Consider the following 19,531-nt stretch of genomic DNA (forward strand, 5'->3'; position numbering starts at 1 on the left):
TGTAACACAGCTGCAACTTACTGAAATGGCTTAAGACTAGAATTTGAAACGGTGCTTGAGTCTTGAAGAGAAATCAGGATGGTTGTAGTTTCAAAATCATCAGTGACAGAGTAATGGTCTGGGAGAGGTGTCAGGGGAGGGAGAGAACATAATCCGGACCAGTGATTTGTACACAGCCCCAACAACAACAGGGATCATTGCACAACTATCCCAGCCATGATTTTTGCCCACAACTGCAGGCAACTTGTCTTGTTTACCTATTCTTTCCAATTCCCTGTTCTCATGACAGGGGTTCCTACATATTTCATAATAGAAGCTAATGCTGGTGGTTGAAATGCAATTTTTGGCTTTTTAAAGAAAAGGAGGGGGGGTGAAATAAGCTTAAACATGACCACATGTTACATGACACTTTGGTAGCATGTACACGAAATTCAATCTTTACAATTCATTTAAGAATAAAAATGTGTTCCAAGTTCTTTCAGCTGCCCTGAAAACTAGTAGGAAATCTGGAGGCCCTTCCCTCAGCGTAAACAGTCCCATTTAAAATGGGAAGCTGGTTCCTGCTGCAGAGAGCAGAGCACTTGTTTAATTTGTGTCTGGCTTTGGCTGTCTGTTCCCTGTGTAGCTTTGGGAACTGTGGGAATTGAACTCTCATCTCTTCTTCCATTCTTCATCAATGCAAGACACTTTAAGGGGACTGTACCAAAACCTCTAGCCTTCCTGGCTCCTCGTCTTCAGCAACCATAGGAATGGGAGCACATCCTTGTAGCTGATGACAAACATAGGCATTATAAACAACGCTCAGTATGTGTTTTCTTCATGCTCTCAGAAAAGCTTTTTATTAATCTATGGGAACTATAGGTAAAGAGTCATTTTTCTCGTGGTACACCCAGGTTCATACAGAGTAGCTGACATGGAAGAGTAAATATACAGCAATGCCTGCACACGTTCCTTATATAATATACAAATATATTTTGTTTGACAGCATCATAGTGCAAGAGCATTGTGAAAATGACAGCCCTTCCCTGGGGTCAGATCTTTATGGATAGGACACAGCACAACATTAGGCTTCACTAGTAAGGTAGTGGCAGAGTTTGTTGAATTATGATGGCTCCATTAAAACAAAAAGCAGCAAAAAACACTAGGAAACTGTAACAGGAATACGCGATGTTAAACTGAAATAATAGATATTTGAAAGGTTTTTCCTTTCTTGTGGGAAAGTAGTTAAGCTAAATAGCTTTAGCTTAAAGAAATAAATGTTATGAGAATCTTTATAAATATTTATAGAGTAGTAATGCAGAAATATAGAACCACTAAATCTGCTATGTGTTTATACTATAGCAAAGGTCTCTGGCTGACAATAGAGAGGGAATAATATGAGAACATCTCTCTGACAGCCAGACAGAGAAGCCATTTGCCTCATATGAGCTTCTGTCATGGTTACCACCATGCTGACATGGAGAATAGCTGTGTTTATGGAAGCAGAGGATTGAATAGCTCATCCTCAACCTGCTGGAGGCTATGGGGATCTAGTCACTAATACATGCCTCCTTCCCAGCCAGCCCTGATTGCCCTGCAAGTGCCCCAGGTGTCAGGAATTGGTCCATGAAAGGCTTTTGTTTATATGGTCATTGGCATGTTGAAGTGAAAGAGCAATAGTAATCAGGACAATTTCTCGTTTAAGTTAGGTGGAAAATGAGCATTTTTTCCCAAACAAATGGCAAACCTATGGCACTGCAGTACAGGAGGCCATCAGAGAGCACAACCAAGTGCACAAGTGCCAGGGCAGAGCTCATAGCACTGCAGTGGTGAGCATCTGGAAATGTTGCTGGCATTATTATGCAATTCAGGTGCAGCTGCAGGAAACAGTCTGTATCTAGTTATGTGTTTAGAAAATTTTTTTGCAGCCTTACTTTCAGTGAGTATTGGTTGGAAATAGTAACCCAGGAGTTTAAGCATGATTTTTTAGACTGCTCTTCCTCTTCTTTATAACTATTGAGGAAGGTTTAGTGTTGGCAGGACCATCCTGGACATAGCTGGTGGTCACAGTAGCCCAAGGAATGCTCCTGACATGAAAAAATCCTTTATAAAAGGTGGAAAAGGCAGCAAAATTAAATCCATTAAAATAAAATTAATGTACTTATTTACAAAGCTTTTTTCATATGCAGAGTTCACACAGTGGTTAATCTCTGCAAGAATGCAGAAATACCAAGGAAAAAGGGTTGTTTCACCACACTGTACTGCTAATCCCTTATTTCTAAGAGTGATTTTTATATATAGAAATAAGAGGAATTTGGTATTCAGGGCTGGGATTCACAAGAGACAGATTTCTGAGCAGGGATGATACAGCATCATTGGGTGCAAGGAGCAGCAGGGTTTTAGTCACCTTCCCATTGAAGATGTTGATGGCCTCTTAGGCAATGATTTAGTTGATCTGTAAAGGAGATTGTACATTTGTCTTTTAGCTTAGATCCATGTGTAACTCTGGATTTGGCTGGAGTTTAGGTGCCTCGTTCCTCTTTCATTTTTGGTTCCAGTTCCTGGTGTACTGTTGGCACCAGAAGACTTGCCATGAGCTCTGCCTGCAAACTGACCAAGTCAGCTCCCTCAGTTAGGCTGGAGTTTTAGAAGGTTTTAGAGTTTGGGCATCTGATCTAAAATCCATACAATTGATGTTCAGGTTACATTTGGACTGCAGTCACTGCTGGTACGCGCACTGCACAGCTGGCCCCTGTGGGGCAGGAGCTGCCAGCTCCTCTTTTCCCAGCAAAGGCAGGAGCTTCTGGTGTTGCGAGGTCCCACAAGTGAGGCCATCAACACCAGGTTATCCAAGATGCTCCTTGTTGGTGGCCCTCAGTGTCCCCATCAGCCCTTCCAGCAGATCGGTTCAGGGTACAGAGCTGTGTGATGCGGTCGGGGCGTGATGCACACTGTTGGTACTTCTGGTCCAGGGTTGTGTCAAACCCAACTTACACAAGGACAAGACTGCTTGCTGCGAGGTCATAGCTGAAACATGCTTGTCTGCCCTAATCAGGGCTTAGCTTCGGATCAGCGATGACAGCCCATTATGCAGTATTTTCTTCTGCTGGGCAATTGCGAGTGCTTTGTATACATTATTCTTAATTGCACTCAGACAATGTGTCTGCCTCTGCTGTGCTAAAACAAAACAGTACCAAAATACGAGCGGGCTGGAAGCGAGGTCAGGCGAGCACAGCGGGAGCTGGGCAGGGAGCGCTACTGCTCGCTTCGCCTGTGCCAGAGCTGGCCCTTCAGCACTGGCTGGCTTCCCAATATGCTCCCCAGAGCCACTGCCTTTCCCTGCCTGTGCAGTCAGGTGTGAGCTGGGGCAGCCTGAGAAGAGACACAGACAGAAAGCAGCACATTTGTAAAATAGAAAATATGTTATAATTACATATGTTTTTTCCCTGTTGTTTTAATTCATTTATATCCCTAGAAGTGAAAAATCAACACAGTTCTCCTTGTTTATGTTTTGCCTTTATGTTTTGCTCCCATGTCAGCCCGGGAAATGGAAATCCTTGTGGTCAGCTTCACTTTCAGGCCCTCCCTGCTCTGCTGTGTGAGTTGGGGATGCTGCAAGGGAAAGGCGTCTTTGTTTTGAAGCCACTGCTTTCATTTGAATTTGCAAATAACGTGGAAATTTTTCTGTTGGCTGTGAGTTTAACTGAAGTTTGTTTTTACAAGCACTAGGACCAAGTTAAAGCAGACATGTGGTTTTGGATCCCTTCGCTCCAGCACTTGGGATGTGCTAGCACTGGAGATGGGATCTCAAACCCCCCCTGCATGCAGAGCAGGGCACGGGCACGGTAACGCTGCTACCTGCCTTGGAGCTGGACAGGTCTGCAGCTTCGGTGAAGGTTCAGCAGCCACCATGGCCTTCCAAGAAAGCTCACATGAGGTTTTGTGGATTTAGGATCAGAAGGGAGCTATTATGCTGAAGCTGGTTTGGCCTGGGTTTTATTGGAGGTCATGAACAGAGGATGAGTGGAGTCGTGGCTCCACTCCCCCTGGAATTTGCTGCCGCAGCAGGGGAGAACAAGTCCTTACCCATGCAGAGGACAACCATCGTGCAGCCAAGATTTCATACAGTGTGCTGCTGCTTGAAAAAAGAGGTCATGCAAACAGGAAAATAAATAAATCAATGAAATTCTGAATTTCCTGTGCACACCTAGCAATGCTACTTTAAAGGTATAAGCTGTGCAACACACATTTTTCATGTCTGTTTTTATCTCTTGCTTTTGGGCTTCAATTCGTTTTGATATCATATGGCTGCATGGAATTACTCTCTGTCCAGAGCAACTGAGAAGCAACATAAATCTGCAGTTCACCTTGGCCACCAGACAGCGTTGGGTTCACTTTACGACTGGCCCGTGTTAATCAGGTATCCTGCTCAGATTTCCATCCCTCTCTTCCAGCTGTAAATCAGGCAGCCGATTAATAATCATAGCGAGGGAGATAATTAGTACTGGCATGTAGCTGTTTTATGGATCTCTCTTTTCTGGGAGCCAAAGCCAACCATATGGAAAAATGTAGCTGAGACACTATAAATATGATTCCACTTAGACAGTTGTCTCTTTCTGTTTTCTGTTATCACAGCAGTGTCAGCACAGGGAAAACAATGAAAGTGAAGAGATGCTGTTGCAGATTTTATTACAAGTTCGAGGAGTTTTTTCATTCTTCAAGGACACAGTGTTAATCTGAAGAAAGAGGGCTTGCATTGTGCTCATTTATGCTGCCACAATTACTTAAGAAATAGATTCAGTGCTCATGCTTGAAGTGCTTAGGTTCTCTTTTAACTATTTCTGACAGAATTAGAAAGATATGCTTTGTGCTTTGTGCCGTGATAAGTTGTCTTCTCCAATAAGCCACATCTTAAACTTTGTCAGCCCTCTCTGCATTCAGTCTTCTGCTCCTTGCATTTGGACTGCTGCTGCTAACTGTAGTGTAGTCAGCAGCAGCAAGAAAGGATTTCACAGAAAGTGAAGGCTTCAGCAGCACCATGCAGATGGACACCAGCAGCAGCTGAATCCATGCAGGTGGAAATCTTTGCACAGAGCCCCTTCTGATTTTCAAGCTAATCTTCATGCAACCCAACAACAACATCAAAAGATCTGCCTTTGAGGACCCACTCAGTGGGCTGGTGCCCTAACATAGTCCACTGAAAATTTACTGGCAAAGAAAATAAATGGGGAATAGGAATATCTCTTACTTTATTCTGAATCTTTGCAGGATCTCTGTAAGGCAAAGTCTGTTTCTGAAGAACAGCGAACAATTCACCCCAAAGCCATGTTCCCGTGTTTGTTTTGTTGCGGTAGCTTTTTTGACTGTTTTTTAACTTTGTGTTCTTGTTGAGTGTTCCTGAGACTGGATTACTTAATGTGATCCCACCACAAGTAATCTGACTGAGATTCCCAAAATATTTTACTGGAGAAGTCTAGGTAGGCTGCAGGCTGGGGAAGCCTTTGTGGTTCTGCTGCCTATGAAATGAGAGAGCATCTTGCCTGTCGTTTTGGGTGTGGGATACTAGGGGGGCATGCAGATTGATAGAGCTCAAGGAAGTGAGGAAGTCAGCCCTTTTTTTTATGGAAGAAGGAATAGGAAAATGCCTGCTGCAGTGGAGGCAGGAGAGCTCCTCCCTTCCTTTTTGCATTATTCTTGCAGCCTTGTCTTAGAATAGGTGCCCCAAGTGTTTTCTTGTTTGTCTTTTGAAATAGTTGAGAAACCTTCTCTTCCACAAAAGAATATTTTCTTTTGAGATGTATCTTTTTGCTTGTGAAAGGGTTTAGAAATAATTTCTGTTTCTGCCATTCCCATCCAAAGCTTAAAGCGGGTATACAATTCATACAGCTGCATCAGTGTGATACAACATGTTTTTGTTTTTGTTTTTTCCTTTTTAAGAGGGAATTTGCCAAAAGTGGTATGAGGTAAGTGTTGGTAAATCATAATTTAGTGCTAAAAAAGTTTTTAATTAAATCCTCTCTTAAAAAGCCAATATTGTAAGAGAAATGAAACCACTGATCCAAAGCTGACATAGAGAGCTCTGTGACTCGTCCTCATCTCATCTTTCTGTCCCAGGAACCGCTTCCATAAATCATTTCTCTCCCAAGGCCTCTGCTCAGCATACTACTCTTTTTTCTGACACTTAACCCACTAGCGCTGTGTACTGTATGTATTATGCATTGCCTTTTGTGCATGCCATATATTACGAAGAGCTTTCAGTCCCCAAGGGTTTCTGCAGCTATTTCGGTGAGTTCATCCTGCGGGGCACTTTATGAAAGTCATCAGTTCGCTTTTGCTAGGAAGAAAGGGATAATTGTAACAGCAAGTAGGCCAAGCTCATTAGATCATGATTAAAAGGCTGATTCTTTTTTAATGCGGTGAATGAGGTTCTAGTGGATGGGCACAGGGTAGAAGTGGCACTGGAGATAAGTCACAGGTGCTGTCTCCTTGGGCCACTTTGTCTCTTCGGTATTTTATAGCTTTAATTAAGTACTGAACCATGCAGAGCACAATGACCTTTAATTTTCTTGAGATGACTTTCCTTAGGAAGTCTTGATAAAGAAATGCAACATGTAGTCTCATGCCTGCCATCTGGGATGATCCCAGAACAGACAGGTGGGGTCACAAGTCACCTGTTTCTGGGAGCACGGGCATCTCTCCACCAGAAATGGAGGATTTTGTCACTGCCAAGTCAGGATGTAGGAGCTGGACTTTAATCTTGAATTATTTTACAGCTGGCCTTGAGCTCCTCACACCAGAAAAATTGGAGGGTGGATGAAGGAGCGTGGCACTGGTCTCCTGGTGCTACTGCTCACGTAGGCTGGTCAAGGAACAGGCCGGGGTCAGTTGCCTTTTATTTCACCAGCAGAAATAAAGAAGCTGTCAGGCCTCACCCAGCTCTCTTTCATTAACCAGAGGCAAGGGAGAAATTACAGGCTGTAGCCCTGGTGTAACAAGCCACTTGCTATCCCTGTCCTTTTGTCCCCCCAGTAACTAATTATACACGGGCCTACAGGCAAGGCTGCAGTTCTCTTTCTTCCCTTGGCCAGCAGTAGACTTTCAATGTAAATCCAGCTAATTTAAGAGCAGTTTCTCTCCTTTTTCATTGCATAACGTGACAGGACAGGCACATTTCTCTGCTGGTCAGCGCCCATATTTTCTCATCCCCCGTGCCATTCGCAGTTAGCACTTCGAGTGACCCTGCTACCTGCAGTAAGCAGGCAACATTAATTGCAATTTGTTCTTACTTTTTCCTTCCTCTCCCTTCTCCCCAGGTGCAAAGGGGCATCCCACTACGGCCTTACCAAGGAGCGGAAGAGGCGCTCCCAGGACTGCTCCCCGGACCATGGCTCCAGCCTCACGGTCGCCGCCCTGGGCCCCGAGCTCTCGGCAGCCGCGGCCATCGCCTTAATGACAGACGAGCCAGGGCTGGTGAACCCAGCCTTCAGCCCCACGTCGGAGGACAGCCAGTCGGGCAGCAGCCCCGGAGACCTGCACCGCAGCAACCGGAGCAGGAGTAAGAATGCAGGGCAAGGGTTTTGGGGCCTGGTGGCCTCTCCCAGCACTTGTTTTCTGTGAAACATATGTGGTTGAAAGGCTTAAAAAATAGGAAAGAGAAGAAAAAGTGACAGTGAACGCTTTAATTTTACATGGCTTGTCAAAATGTGCATTCAGTGACCCAGTATATTTGAGGTGAAAAACAAATTTTCTTGCCCAGGGGCAGCATCAATCTGAAGACTTACTGCATGCAGGCAAAGTGCAAGTCTTAAAAAAAAAGATTATTGAGACAAGTCGGCTTGGTTGGAAGAGAAATGGCATGTGTGATACATCAGGGACACAATGCAACCGTGTAATGGCTTCACCAAAACACAGTGGCCCAAGTAACCCCCATAGACCATGTGATGGGCACCTACCCAAAAACCTGTTGGGAAACATGTTTGGCAATTGCCAAGTATTTTCAGGAGAACAAACCTTAAGAAGCAGCTGAGAGCCTGGGGAGTGTTTGCCAGCCTCCCAGAGCAGGGCATTTCAGAGGTCCTGCTGAAATATCCACTGTCAGGGACATGATGCACCAAGAGATCTTGCCTTAATTCTTTACCATTAATTCTATGTCAAAGCACATGGCTCTGATGAGACCCGACTGAAGGTTGATTTGGAAGCATTAACAGTGAAATCAAATCTTGTATTTGAGGTCTCTGGAGCCAAAGTTATGTTGCACTAACCTTGTGTTGCACCAGCTCTGTGCTGGGATGAAGGATGGTGAAAGTTTAGAAGAGCAGCACTATCCCCTTGTGCACATAGAGTGAGAGAGAGAGATGGAAAGGGAAGGAGCGTGAACACCAGGATGAAATTAAATCCCACCAGTTTTATTGAGTTTAGAGGCCACAGTCTGGTTTGAGGGAATGTTGTGTTATTAGATTACAATGTTTGGCAACATGCAGAGCTCAAAGAGACAGAACAGTAACAGCCATGAAGATATCTTCAGCAGGATGGAAAGGAAAGCGAAATGTTTTGAAACAGTTATGACTTTTCTTTTTTAGTCTTGTCTTACCCAAGTTAGATGTGCCTTGGTCCCACCTGATGATCTTTGAGTTTTTGACATCAAACTGCTGGCTATTTTTGACAGCTTTGGAGGCACTGCAGGGTTTTGAGGCAGTAGTGGGTTTTTATTCAAGAACAGTTTTCAACAATGACTTCCAGATTTTTTATTTTATTTTATTTTTGTCAAACTTATGCTTGGAAAGGGCAGTGTTTTTTCCTTTTTATATGCATTTTTCACTGGATTGCTATCAATTCTGTTTTGGCTGAGGATTATTGTCTCTCAGGCTGCCACACACACTTTCAGATACAGGTTTATGTGTAATTGTACCTAGATTCAGGTGGATGCAATCTTGGAGAATCAGCTGGAGTCAGATGAAACACTGAAGTGCAAGAAGCCTTGTAATTGCTATTGTGCCCTGTCATATGCCAATGGTGCAGAGATGATGTGGTTCTTGCATGGTGCTGCTGAAATGTATTGATTCATTTTTCCTGCTGTTGCAGCCCGTCACTTTGAACGCTCCACTATAAGAAGCAGATCTTTTAAAAAAATAAACAAGGCATTCAGTGTTCTTCGAAGGACTAAAAGTGGAAGTGCGGTTTCCAACCAAGCTGACCGAGAAAGGGAGGCTGTTGGGAACTCTGTTCCTGGAGAGGAAGGTAATGCTTTGTTCTCCTTGTGTTATCACTTAAAATGGGGCAGGGGACCCTGTGCATGTGGGAACTGGCTGACTGTGATTGACATGCCTTTCATGTGGTGAGGTGCAAATGATTAAAAAAAAAAAAAAAAAAGGCAGAAAACCCAACCTTTTCTGTATTTTCTTCCTTTTAAAAATCTGTTAGTGAATGGCAGGGAAGAAGAAAGCTGGAGCTGGGGGACCTCATGTAGGGCTATGGTGGTAACTACCCGCATGCTACAGCCAACCCAGTACCCAAGGCATGGGACCCATGCGTCTGTGTCCTATTACTGGAGCTGTTGTAGATTTGCTCTATTATTTTGTTTAAGAGACTTTGCCAGCATGTGTCTGTTTTCCCCGTAAAGCAAATGGATCACAGTGATCACACAGTATGGGAATCTCAGGTGTTTCTGCTAACCTTTATGAAGCATGGGAGATTCCCAGTGGAAGGACAATAGGAAAATGTAAAGCACTGTAATTATTCCTGGACTTCTGTAGGATCCTCAGTGGACAATTTGTATTGCCTCAGTCAGGCAGGTGATGAAGTAAGAATGTTCTGCTCTTAGATAGTGGAAGAGGCAAGTTTCTCTGACGTATGTCAAGGATGAGGGGTCTGGCAGGCAGTAACACGTAGTATTTGGTGTTCTCGAATCAATAAGCAAACATTACTAATTGCTTTGGACCGTAATTATGAAGCCAACATTAGCATTCATACACCAAGAGGAAGTGATGATAGAGCAGAAATCGTCATCTTAATCAAGGTCTTGACTGAGTTCATTATTCCTTTGCTTGATGCCTCGGCACCTTACCTCTCTCCCCAGATAAAACGTCCAGGGTAAAGGCTCTAAGAAGGCAGCAGATCCAACTTCCCTTTACTCTATATTTCATGCTGTCAATGAAACGCACAGAAAATAAGGAGAAAATGCTGCCAAATGCTGCTTTGGGGCATGGAAATTGTATGACCACCTTCTACCTCAGCTTATAGTTGACTTTGCTAATAGTTCCACTGAACATTTGGTTTCATGTCTAGAGACCACAGGGGTGATCTGGATGCCAGTAACACCTAGCCCAGTCCAGATGGTAGCAGAAGAAGGTGTGAAGATGGTACTGGTCTTTACATTTCCAGCAGAATGAAAAGCACTGTTGTCTCCTTTATAAGGGATATATAATGGGGCCCTGGAGTGGTGATCTCTCTGTCAAGATCGTCATTCTGCACTTGATTCTGCTTGTGGTGTCATTCTTCTGCACCAAGCATGCCTGTAAACTTCCAGATATGTCCTACCTCACTGGAAAAACCAGGTAGATGTGTAATTACTTAATGAGCAGTTACTCTTATGCATGAGATCACAGAAGCTCAGTACCCAAATGACAGTATTAATTACACATGCAAAGAATGAATTTTGATTGTGCTGTTCTGGAATTTGGTCTTTAAAAAAATATGCAAGCAAGTTGCTTGCAGCAATATAAATGCAACTTTAACAATAATTTCTCTTCAGTCCTTTGCAACAGGTTCTTTGTGCAATGGCATCTCAAAGGCACTCTCTTTTTGTTGGAAGAGGAACTGAATATACTTCTTTCTGTTGCAGTTATCATCGTCCTGCCAGCTGGGTGCTGGAAAAAAGCAGACCCATGTGTCTATCTATCTTCCCATTTCTGCTCCATTCTCCCAGAAATGGGGGTCCTCCCATGGGTGGTGGGAGGTCCCAAAGCTGGGTGTTAGAGCACCGATTCCTGCTGCTGCCTCGCCACACGTTTCCCAGGTTCCTGGCTGACAGCACACCCTGGCTGTGTTTCTTGCTCCAGGGGATCAGATGATGCCTCTCCTCTTCTCTGGTGCCTCCTCTCCTCACCAGGTTTAGTCCTGGGCAGAATGAAGCTGAGATTGCACCAGCTTCACAGTGGGGATCAAATGAAATAACCCCTTCTTGCTGGTATAAAGCCCACTTCTTGATAAAGGAGCTGTCAGATCATCTGCCAAAGCTCAACAGTCCCTGTTTACACCTGGTATAGGTTGTCTGTCCCCCATTTTCAGATTCCCCTCATCTCAGTTCAGATGTCTCCGCTTAATTTCTTTTGGCTGTATGTTTTTCAAAAGAGCTCTGAGAGAAAAACCATAGTGCATACCTATGTGGTAGCCCCAGTATCAGCAGCACAGATAAATTTCTGCTGCCACATCACTTTTTTGCCTACTGCAGAGTGTGTAGGTGCCTCTAATCTGAAGCTGATATCTCTGCTGGGCCAGTGCTCAATTTCAGTGTGACTGTGGGGGGTGTAGGACAAAATCATCATTCCTGATGTGGGAGGAATGGTGTCCAAATAGCCATGACTGTGCTTAATTTCAATGCTGAATGCAGAACTGGGTTTGGAAAACTCCTTTGCTACCCAGGGACACTGAAAAATATGTGTAATGGCAACTGTATTTTAATTTACAGCAGAATAGTTACAGCCTAATGCTATCTTATTACTGCAGGTGATAGCAGTCCTTTAACGTGGAAATGACTTCACGTTTTCCATTTGCAGCATGTGGTTTGGTTTGTTTGAGCAATGTTGGGTACATGCATTTTGGATTTACATGATACAGGCTTTCTTTGTTCCACTGTTTTAACGTTTTAGTGATATTTTCAGTAGAAATCATTTGTTGTCCAAAGCAAAGAAAATGTAAAAAACTGAATGAAAGTGCTAACAGTGTAAAGAAAATGTTTTGGGGAAGGAGATGTTAAGATTTTCTCATCTTTTAATAATTTGGTCATTTGAAAATGACAAGTTAAGAAGCATCTGTCTGCGGCGTGGCATCCAAGGTTGTTATGTTTACCTGAGAGAAATCTCGCCAATAGCTCTGAGTTACACTAGATGATCTCTGAAGGTCCCTTCCAACTGAACTGTTCTGTTCCATTCTGCATGTTCATAGCTCTCTGGGCCTGAAGTAGAAGTTAGGGAAGTGTAAAGGAGATCATTTCATTCTGAGAAGTGAGGGACAGCGACAGGGACATCCTTCCGGCAGTGATGCATTTAAGACGTGATATCTTTTGACTGGATCTACTAGTGTAAATGACCTTGGCAAGCTACTTAAATGATAAAATATCTCCGAGCAAAGACTGCTCTGGTTTTGCTATGCTTATTTGTATCACTGTGCTCTTAGTTTGGCATCACACTCTTTAAATTCACTTCCAAGAAAGACTATATATATAAACTCTTCACTCAAACTGATCTACAGATGTGAGCCGTAAACCAGCTAGCTAGTTAGGAGGAAAGAATTGGGGAATGCAATTGCAAAAACCTCTATACAATTTTACAGTAAAAGAGAGCCATGCTGCTGTTTTTTGAAAACATTCATTAGTTCCATTTTGCAGTCCAGCCATTGTAAAATAAATTTATGATTGCTTGAGGATGTCAAATGCTGTTCAAAGTCAAACTAATATTTCATAGTCTCATGGTTGATGCAGTGCTACCATCTGTTATTGCTTTGCAGCAGTCAAGACCCAGGCAGCCCTGGCAGGCAGTGGTAGGCTCACAGAACAGCCTCTGCTGTTACCTGGGTGCACCTCGTGCCTGCTGTTCAGTCTGGGTCTTGTTGTATTTTGTGTGTGTGTATATGCATATATGTATATATATATAAGATATATATTATAAATACTTTCGTGTTTTGGAAAGGCACATGAAGAAAAAGAAGGTAAGTGTAATGCAGAAGGTTCTAGGTACCAGTGTCTTTTCCAGCCATTTCATTGCAATAAGTCTCCTAAAGTGCAGAAGGAAAAGCAGCTAATGTTGTCCAAGGACAAGACAGCAGCCCGACTTTCCTACCCAGGAAGGCTGCACCCTGCAGGAATCCTGCACTGTTCCTGTTTCCCCATGTTTGGTTCAGTTTCAGTACCACTTTCCCCAAAACAGCTGTTGGAAATACTGCACAACCAGCTGAAAGCACTCCGCTCTAGGATGAAGAGCCAGGCAATCTCCAAATGAAAGAGATTGGCTCTGTAGCACTTCCTCCACTGCAGACAGATAAACTGATAAACTTCACCTGCTGTAGATAAAACATCCACAACTCTTGAGACACATCCAACTCCACAGCAGTTTCATTTTAGTTCTTTCAGTAAGACGAATGCCAAGGAGGAAGGAAAGGCATTACAGCTGGCATTGCCTTCTATCCGCCCCCTGCATCGGACCAGCATCCCTGGAGAATTAATGGAAGGGACTAAATCAAAGTAGCTCTTTCCACAATGATGGCAAGCCACTGGGAGAATGGAATGCTAAATGGAAACCAATTGGAAAAGAAGAGTTGAAGAACCAAGTCACGCATTTATACAAGTGAAATTTACAGACAAGTATTTTCTGAGGATAGGTTACACATGTTTTATTTAAATTCTGGTGACCGGGTTCCAGGACACAGGAGGGTGTTCCTGCAGAGAGCCTGATTTGTGGAGGTGAGCTGCAAGCATGCAAAGTTCTGCTGACTTCAGCCAGCACTTCCATCAGTCAGACCTTCTGGTCTAAGCAAGAGCTTGCAACCCGAGGCACATACTGCATTTACACAGTGAGTTTCGATCAATCTAGACTCAGGCATCACAGCAAAGATTATGCAGTGCTTTGTCACACTGGATGCTGGGGATGGAGGCAGAAGGTTTTCTGATGGCAGCACTGCCAGCAGGAGCACAGTGCACGCAGTATTCAGCTGAAACCCAAGCCCTTAAGGAACTCTACCATTAAGTGCTGTAAACTGTGGGGATGAAATATTAAGCAGACTTAAAAGCTCATATTACAGACTCATGGTGAACATAGTAAAGAGTGCTCGGTGTCCCGCATTGTACCAGTCAAGCGGAGTTTAAAGTGTACAGCTAGCCTCTCCTATGCTATTTGTTACTGTCATGGGACCTGTGGAAATATCAATAAAATTGCACACTGGTATAAGGAAAATATTACTTGGGGAATAAGCCCAGACAATATTTCTGAATGCAGATGACATTTTGTTATTATTGACAGATTCAGAATGCTCCATACCATTCCCGGTGACAAAAACACAACACTTGGTGGGAAAACCTGCAAGAATCACCAAAAACAAGACAGAAAGTTTACTGCTTTCTAGATTCAGCAGCTCTTCGATATTTAAGGACTGGAAATATAAAATGGTAAAGAAAGGTATGCAATATTCCAGGGTTTTCCTGCTCTGGAAAACCTGTCAAAGCAAATAGAGAACTTTGCCTAAGAGTGTAAGGGATGGAAAATGGGGTGTGTACAAACCAATGCTCCAGCCCCACAACAAGCTGCATGTGTGTGAATAGTACAAGCCCTCAGCCCGCTGAGAGCCCCATAAATTTGGTGGGGCCTGCTGAGGACCCATTCACTGTGTGCAACCAGGTGCTGGAGCAGGACCCAATTCTTCTGGGTACAGTACACACATTAAAAAATTTTAAGTCAAAGACAATGCTTTCCAGGCACATCATCATCTTTAAACAAGCAAGGTAGGTTTTGATGAAACCAAACAATGTACAGTTTGGTGAAATGGTGATCAAATGTTTTCTTATTCAAAAAGTATGTATTGGTGTATTTTATACACTTAATTTGTCAAACGTTGTTAATTTTTCAAAAATAAGTAATTGCCTTTTGCTTATGACGGTCTAGGTTGTTGATAATGTAAATATCCATGTATATGTCTGGGGTGAAAATAAGTAGGAAATCTTTAATGAAGATTGCAAAAATTAAGTGATCATCCAGTTATTTTGGTTGCTTGGCCCATCCAAGGAGAGAATGGTGCAATTTATTATTAATTATATTCAGTAGAGACCACAAGCAAATCAAACAAAAATGAGAGGTAAAGCAGTATATCCTATGAAAAGAGAAACATGGTGACTTACACGCTGGCAAGAAAAAAACATTGGGAAGATTTGTTTTGCTGTGGACTGCGCACTTGAGAAGGAAATTAGTTATTAAAAATTCTTTCAAAGCATCTGCATAAAGTCCTATTGAAAGTCAGCCAAGTGCCACTGCAAGATTTAATAAACCAGGAAAAGCATTGCTCAAGAAGCAAAGAAACTTTCATCAGTTCATATCTTGTGCAGGGTCTGTTCACTGCCACAGTGCTCTGATTTTGTTCTGGGGCAATTAGAGACTGCCACAGCATGAGAGTATTAGCAGCTTGTTCAGTGCACAGCTCTCCATGGTCAAGAAATGTGATGGATAATTCCTGTTGAAAAAGTTTTTGGATTGAGATCTGGGAGAATGAGCATTCAAGTCAAAAAATTAAGTTTGCTAGGACCTGAGGTGAATCATCACGCAAAGGGAAATAAAGAACTGCTTTGGTAGTTTGCAAAATATATGGAAATATTTATCTCTTGCATTTCCATGCAGAGAAGGATACTGGGGCATCCAGACTATCCTCTGTATTTTTACATATGTATACCCTTATAACCACAATAAGAGTGTAAATGTGCACACTTATTCTGATGTGGGGACCAGGTCTTTGGCAATTTTTGAAGAATACTTGTGTCATCTGATTTTAAACACCTCACTTAGATGCTAGTTAATTGGCTGTTTCTTATTATTTAGCAGTGGAGGAAGGTAAGCACCTCCTTTGGGGTGTCCATGTCCCATATAGGAAGACAGAGCAACCGGATCCCCAGATTAGACATTGGGGTGAGAGGCCCATGCGAATCCACCCTTGGGGCTAGAGAGAACCAAACAAGCTACAAACTGGGCAAGCAATGTTCAGAAAATAAAGGAGTAGGGGGAAAATAATGCGCCTTCCTTTGTGGAAAATTTAATTTGCGTGCAAAACTGAAGTACACCGGTACAGGCACAGAAGCTGTTACAAGAGTACAAATTAAATGGATGCTTGGAAATTAGATTGAGTAAGGCTGTGTAATTATCCAGATAGATTTTTATTGCCTGTCAACTCTTTATAAAACCACAAAGTCAAAGTTTATGCAACCAGTAGGTGTTTTTCACAGACGTGGAGGAAGACAGCTTTCCGCCCTGAAGAGCATATGGTCAAAGAAGTGGTAAGGGGTGTGATGTGGTGTTTATTAATGGGTGTTTTTTTTTCCCTACTCTTTCTTTCCCCTTGATCTCTCCCAAACCCTTTTGGTGTATTTCTGTTTTGTTGCTTGGTTATTCTGTAGTAGATACTATTTATTCTATCTCAGATACTGTTCTATTAATTTTCTTTTAACATTTTCTGTTTGATTGCTATTTGGTAGCAATCACTGTACTTTCATTTCTAAAAAAGGTTACTGAAAAAATATTAGAACTTAGTTTTTCAATGTGCAGGTTTTTCATATAGGCTCTGGCTTGGACCCTCATACCAAAAATTTAAAAGCTTTCTCTCATTATGGAGGGCTTAAGACAATTGAATGCTGACACACTTGTACTATATAATTCACCGGTGCTTTTACTTGAGCTTCACTTGAAGTTGAATGTGGATTAAAATTTTGAATTGCCCTAGAGGAAAGAAAGTATTAGCGACATGCTGTGAAAACAAACATGACAGCTTAGTAGTAGGGTTTGGAAAAGGATACTCTCCTCTGACATATTATAAATAAATAAAAGGACCCCCTCACACCATTAGTCCCTCTTTCCCACACCCAGGTTGCCAGGGCCAGCAGAGATCCTCCCTTGGCAGCTGAGCAGTTGGCATCATTCCCTTCTACCCCACAGTTTCAACAAACATGAAAAAAATCAGGGAAAATGTTGCTCTTCTTCCAAGTGAGTTGACTGTTCCTAAAAGCAGAGCTGCTCATCCTCTTCAGTTCAGCAAGGCATTAATGTATTTGGGTCAGGCACAGGCCCAAGCCTGTGGGAATACCACCCCATCACAGTGAGGTCTAGGTGTAATTATTCAAGGCCAGAGAGATCTGCAGATACATTTCTCCAGGCCATGGATGGACAATGATGTGGAAATGTCACCTCCTGTATCAATGGTAGCAGATGCGTGCTCATTTGAAGTTACTTTTCTCAATCAGGTTTTAGGAGAAGTCTGTGGTAGATGTGATAGAGCTGGCTGGCCAACAGTAGAAGCAATTTTGCTTATGTGTATACACTTTGGAGATCAATCAGGTCTTCTGTGAACTTTCCCTCCCTGAATGTATTGTGGTTTTCATAAACACCCTTTTCAGTAACAGCCAGTTACTCCTATTTCCTAGAATTCAACAGTGGTGAAAGGAGAGAGGTCTGATAGGGAAAACTACTCCTTGCTTTGGTTGCCCAAGAAATCTTGCTCAGCTGTTAACTGGAGGTTTAAAAAAAAAAAAAAAAAAAAAAAAAAGTGCTTCATGGGATGTCACAAGCTAAGCACTCTGGTGACTAAGAATGTATTTTGTTCCTTTAAAATTCATATTTTTAAAAGTGTAACTGGTTTTGTTGTTTTATTTTTTTGTTAATCACGTGTCATCTATCTGGATTACATCAAAGATTTGAAGATGTGTTTTGTGGGGAAAAGAGGAAGTTTGAATGTATTAATTAGGAAAAAAAAACAAACCTTCAAGTCCATTAAGCAAACATATGTATCCTTTCCTCCCTACTTAGCATAAATCACATGCATGCATAAAACTTACTTTAGGTAAATGAAAGGTACTTGAAATAGTATAGTACATGTTTTAATGAAGCAAAGCTGTGACGTCAAATAAATACCTTACAACACACATTTCCAGGTTTTCCCAGATTGTACCACCTGATTCCAGACGGTGAAATTACCTGCATTAAGATCAACCGAACCGATCCCAATGAGAACCTGGCCATTAGGATTGTGGGAGGCAGTGAGACTCCTTTGGTTCACATCATTATACAGCATATTTATCGCGATGGAGTAATTGCCAGAGATGGAAGATTGCTGCCTGGAGACATGATACTAAAGGTACAGTACTATGGAGGTACAAGACAATAATAATAATAAAGTATAAGCTTTTTGTCCTGTTTGTTTCTACTGAGCTGTGGGCTTAAATCTCACATAGTGTGGTTTCTATTGCCTTAAATCCACTTACACCAGAGTAGGTGATGGGGCCTGATCTGGGTTATGTCCTGTCTGTGTCAGCACCACACTGCATGAGACCCTGCCCGCTCTGAGCTGTGAGTGTTGCCCCATCACAGTCACAGGTGAAATCTCTAGGAACAAACTTGAGCAGCATTCAGGCATTAGCTGTTGGCTGCTACTTCTGCTCTCGTTTCTATAGAAATGTGTAACAGATGAACAAGAATTAGGCCAAATGGTTAAAAAGCATGTATCTTGTGAATGATGGCTTCAGCAATAGCTTTTGAATGAGAACAGTACTCTCAGCTGCCCCATTGACTCAGAGCTGTGCAAGGATGCTAAATTATATTCATCTTTCAGTCCTTGGAAGAAAAGAGTGATAACAGAAAATGCCTGTTTCTTTCTTTACTTGCTCTGAAGGTTTGTTGATGTATAGTTGGAATGAATAGGCGTACTTACATTTGGAGCCAAAGGTACAAGTGCAGCTCATGCAGGTACACCCCAAGCAGCTTAAACCAGTTAGCTCAAGTATTGCTGATAGCATGGCTAAAGATGGCAGCGTGTTTTTTCCAAATGGCTCAGCACAGGTTTCCAAATTACAGGTAAACATTTCAGCAGACTGCTCTGTTATTGGAGGGCTGATGCTGCCATGGGTGTACTGCTGCATGAGTGCTAACCAGGTGGTGCCTCTCAAGGGGGCTTCTTGTTCAGTTGCCAGAGCAGAGCAGCTGAGCTACTGCAACACTGGGCTGCCCAGGGATGTATGGAGGAGCCCTGGCCATTTCAGTCCCTTGCTCACATCACATGCAGTACCCAATCTGAAGTTAGTTCAGCTGCATCAATAGAGGTGCGGTCCCCTGCCAGACCACAGCAGGGACAGCCCTGCCACGACCACACAGGCAGCTTGCAAAAACAAACCCACGTGGAGCACTTCTGTCTGTCTTGGGGAACTGCCGTTGCACTTCGGAAACATTTCTTAATATTTAAGGAGTTCAACCTGAGCAACGTGAAGCTGCATGGAAATAACTTGTGTGAGTCAGGTTTTCCAGCAGTCTTGCAACTGGTTTTCATTTAGTGGTGATAAAGTGCAATGACCAGTCACCCTTATACATGCAGGCATGACAGGACTGACTGGAAGCTTTTTTTTTTTTTTTTTGGAGCTAAAATAAAGAAGTAGTAGTTATGTGGTTTTACTGCTGTCAGAGTTAAACCTTACCTGGAAAACACTGAGAAGCGTAAAAAGCCTGATCCTCCAGTGTGATGTGCCAGCACAATTGCTAGTTAAATATCCGGGATGTTTGACCTTGTACTTGAGGCTCTTTTCTCTACTTTAATTAGAGAT

At 42.7% G+C, this 19,531-nt stretch overlaps 1 protein-coding gene across 2 annotated transcripts in view; it reads left to right on the top strand.

Annotated features, from left to right (window-relative positions):
• LNX1 (ligand of numb-protein X 1) overlaps positions 1–19,531 on the top strand; it is a gene marked incomplete at both ends in the record, with an annotated part of 62,269 nt that overhangs the window by 22,189 nt on the left and 20,549 nt on the right. For both annotated transcript variants that reach the window (XM_084286798.1, XM_084286799.1), the window contains 3 exons: positions 7,293–7,534; positions 9,061–9,216; positions 17,873–18,075. In XM_084286798.1, coding sequence (XP_084142924.1) covers positions 7,293–7,534; positions 9,061–9,216; positions 17,873–18,075 — 601 coding nt within the window. The remainder of the gene's footprint in view (positions 1–7,292; positions 7,535–9,060; positions 9,217–17,872; positions 18,076–19,531) is intronic.

The sequence above is a fragment of the Netta rufina genome, assembly GCF_964035555.1.
Source record: "Netta rufina genome assembly, chromosome: 4".
Taxonomy (NCBI): Eukaryota; Metazoa; Chordata; class Aves; order Anseriformes; family Anatidae; genus Netta; species Netta rufina.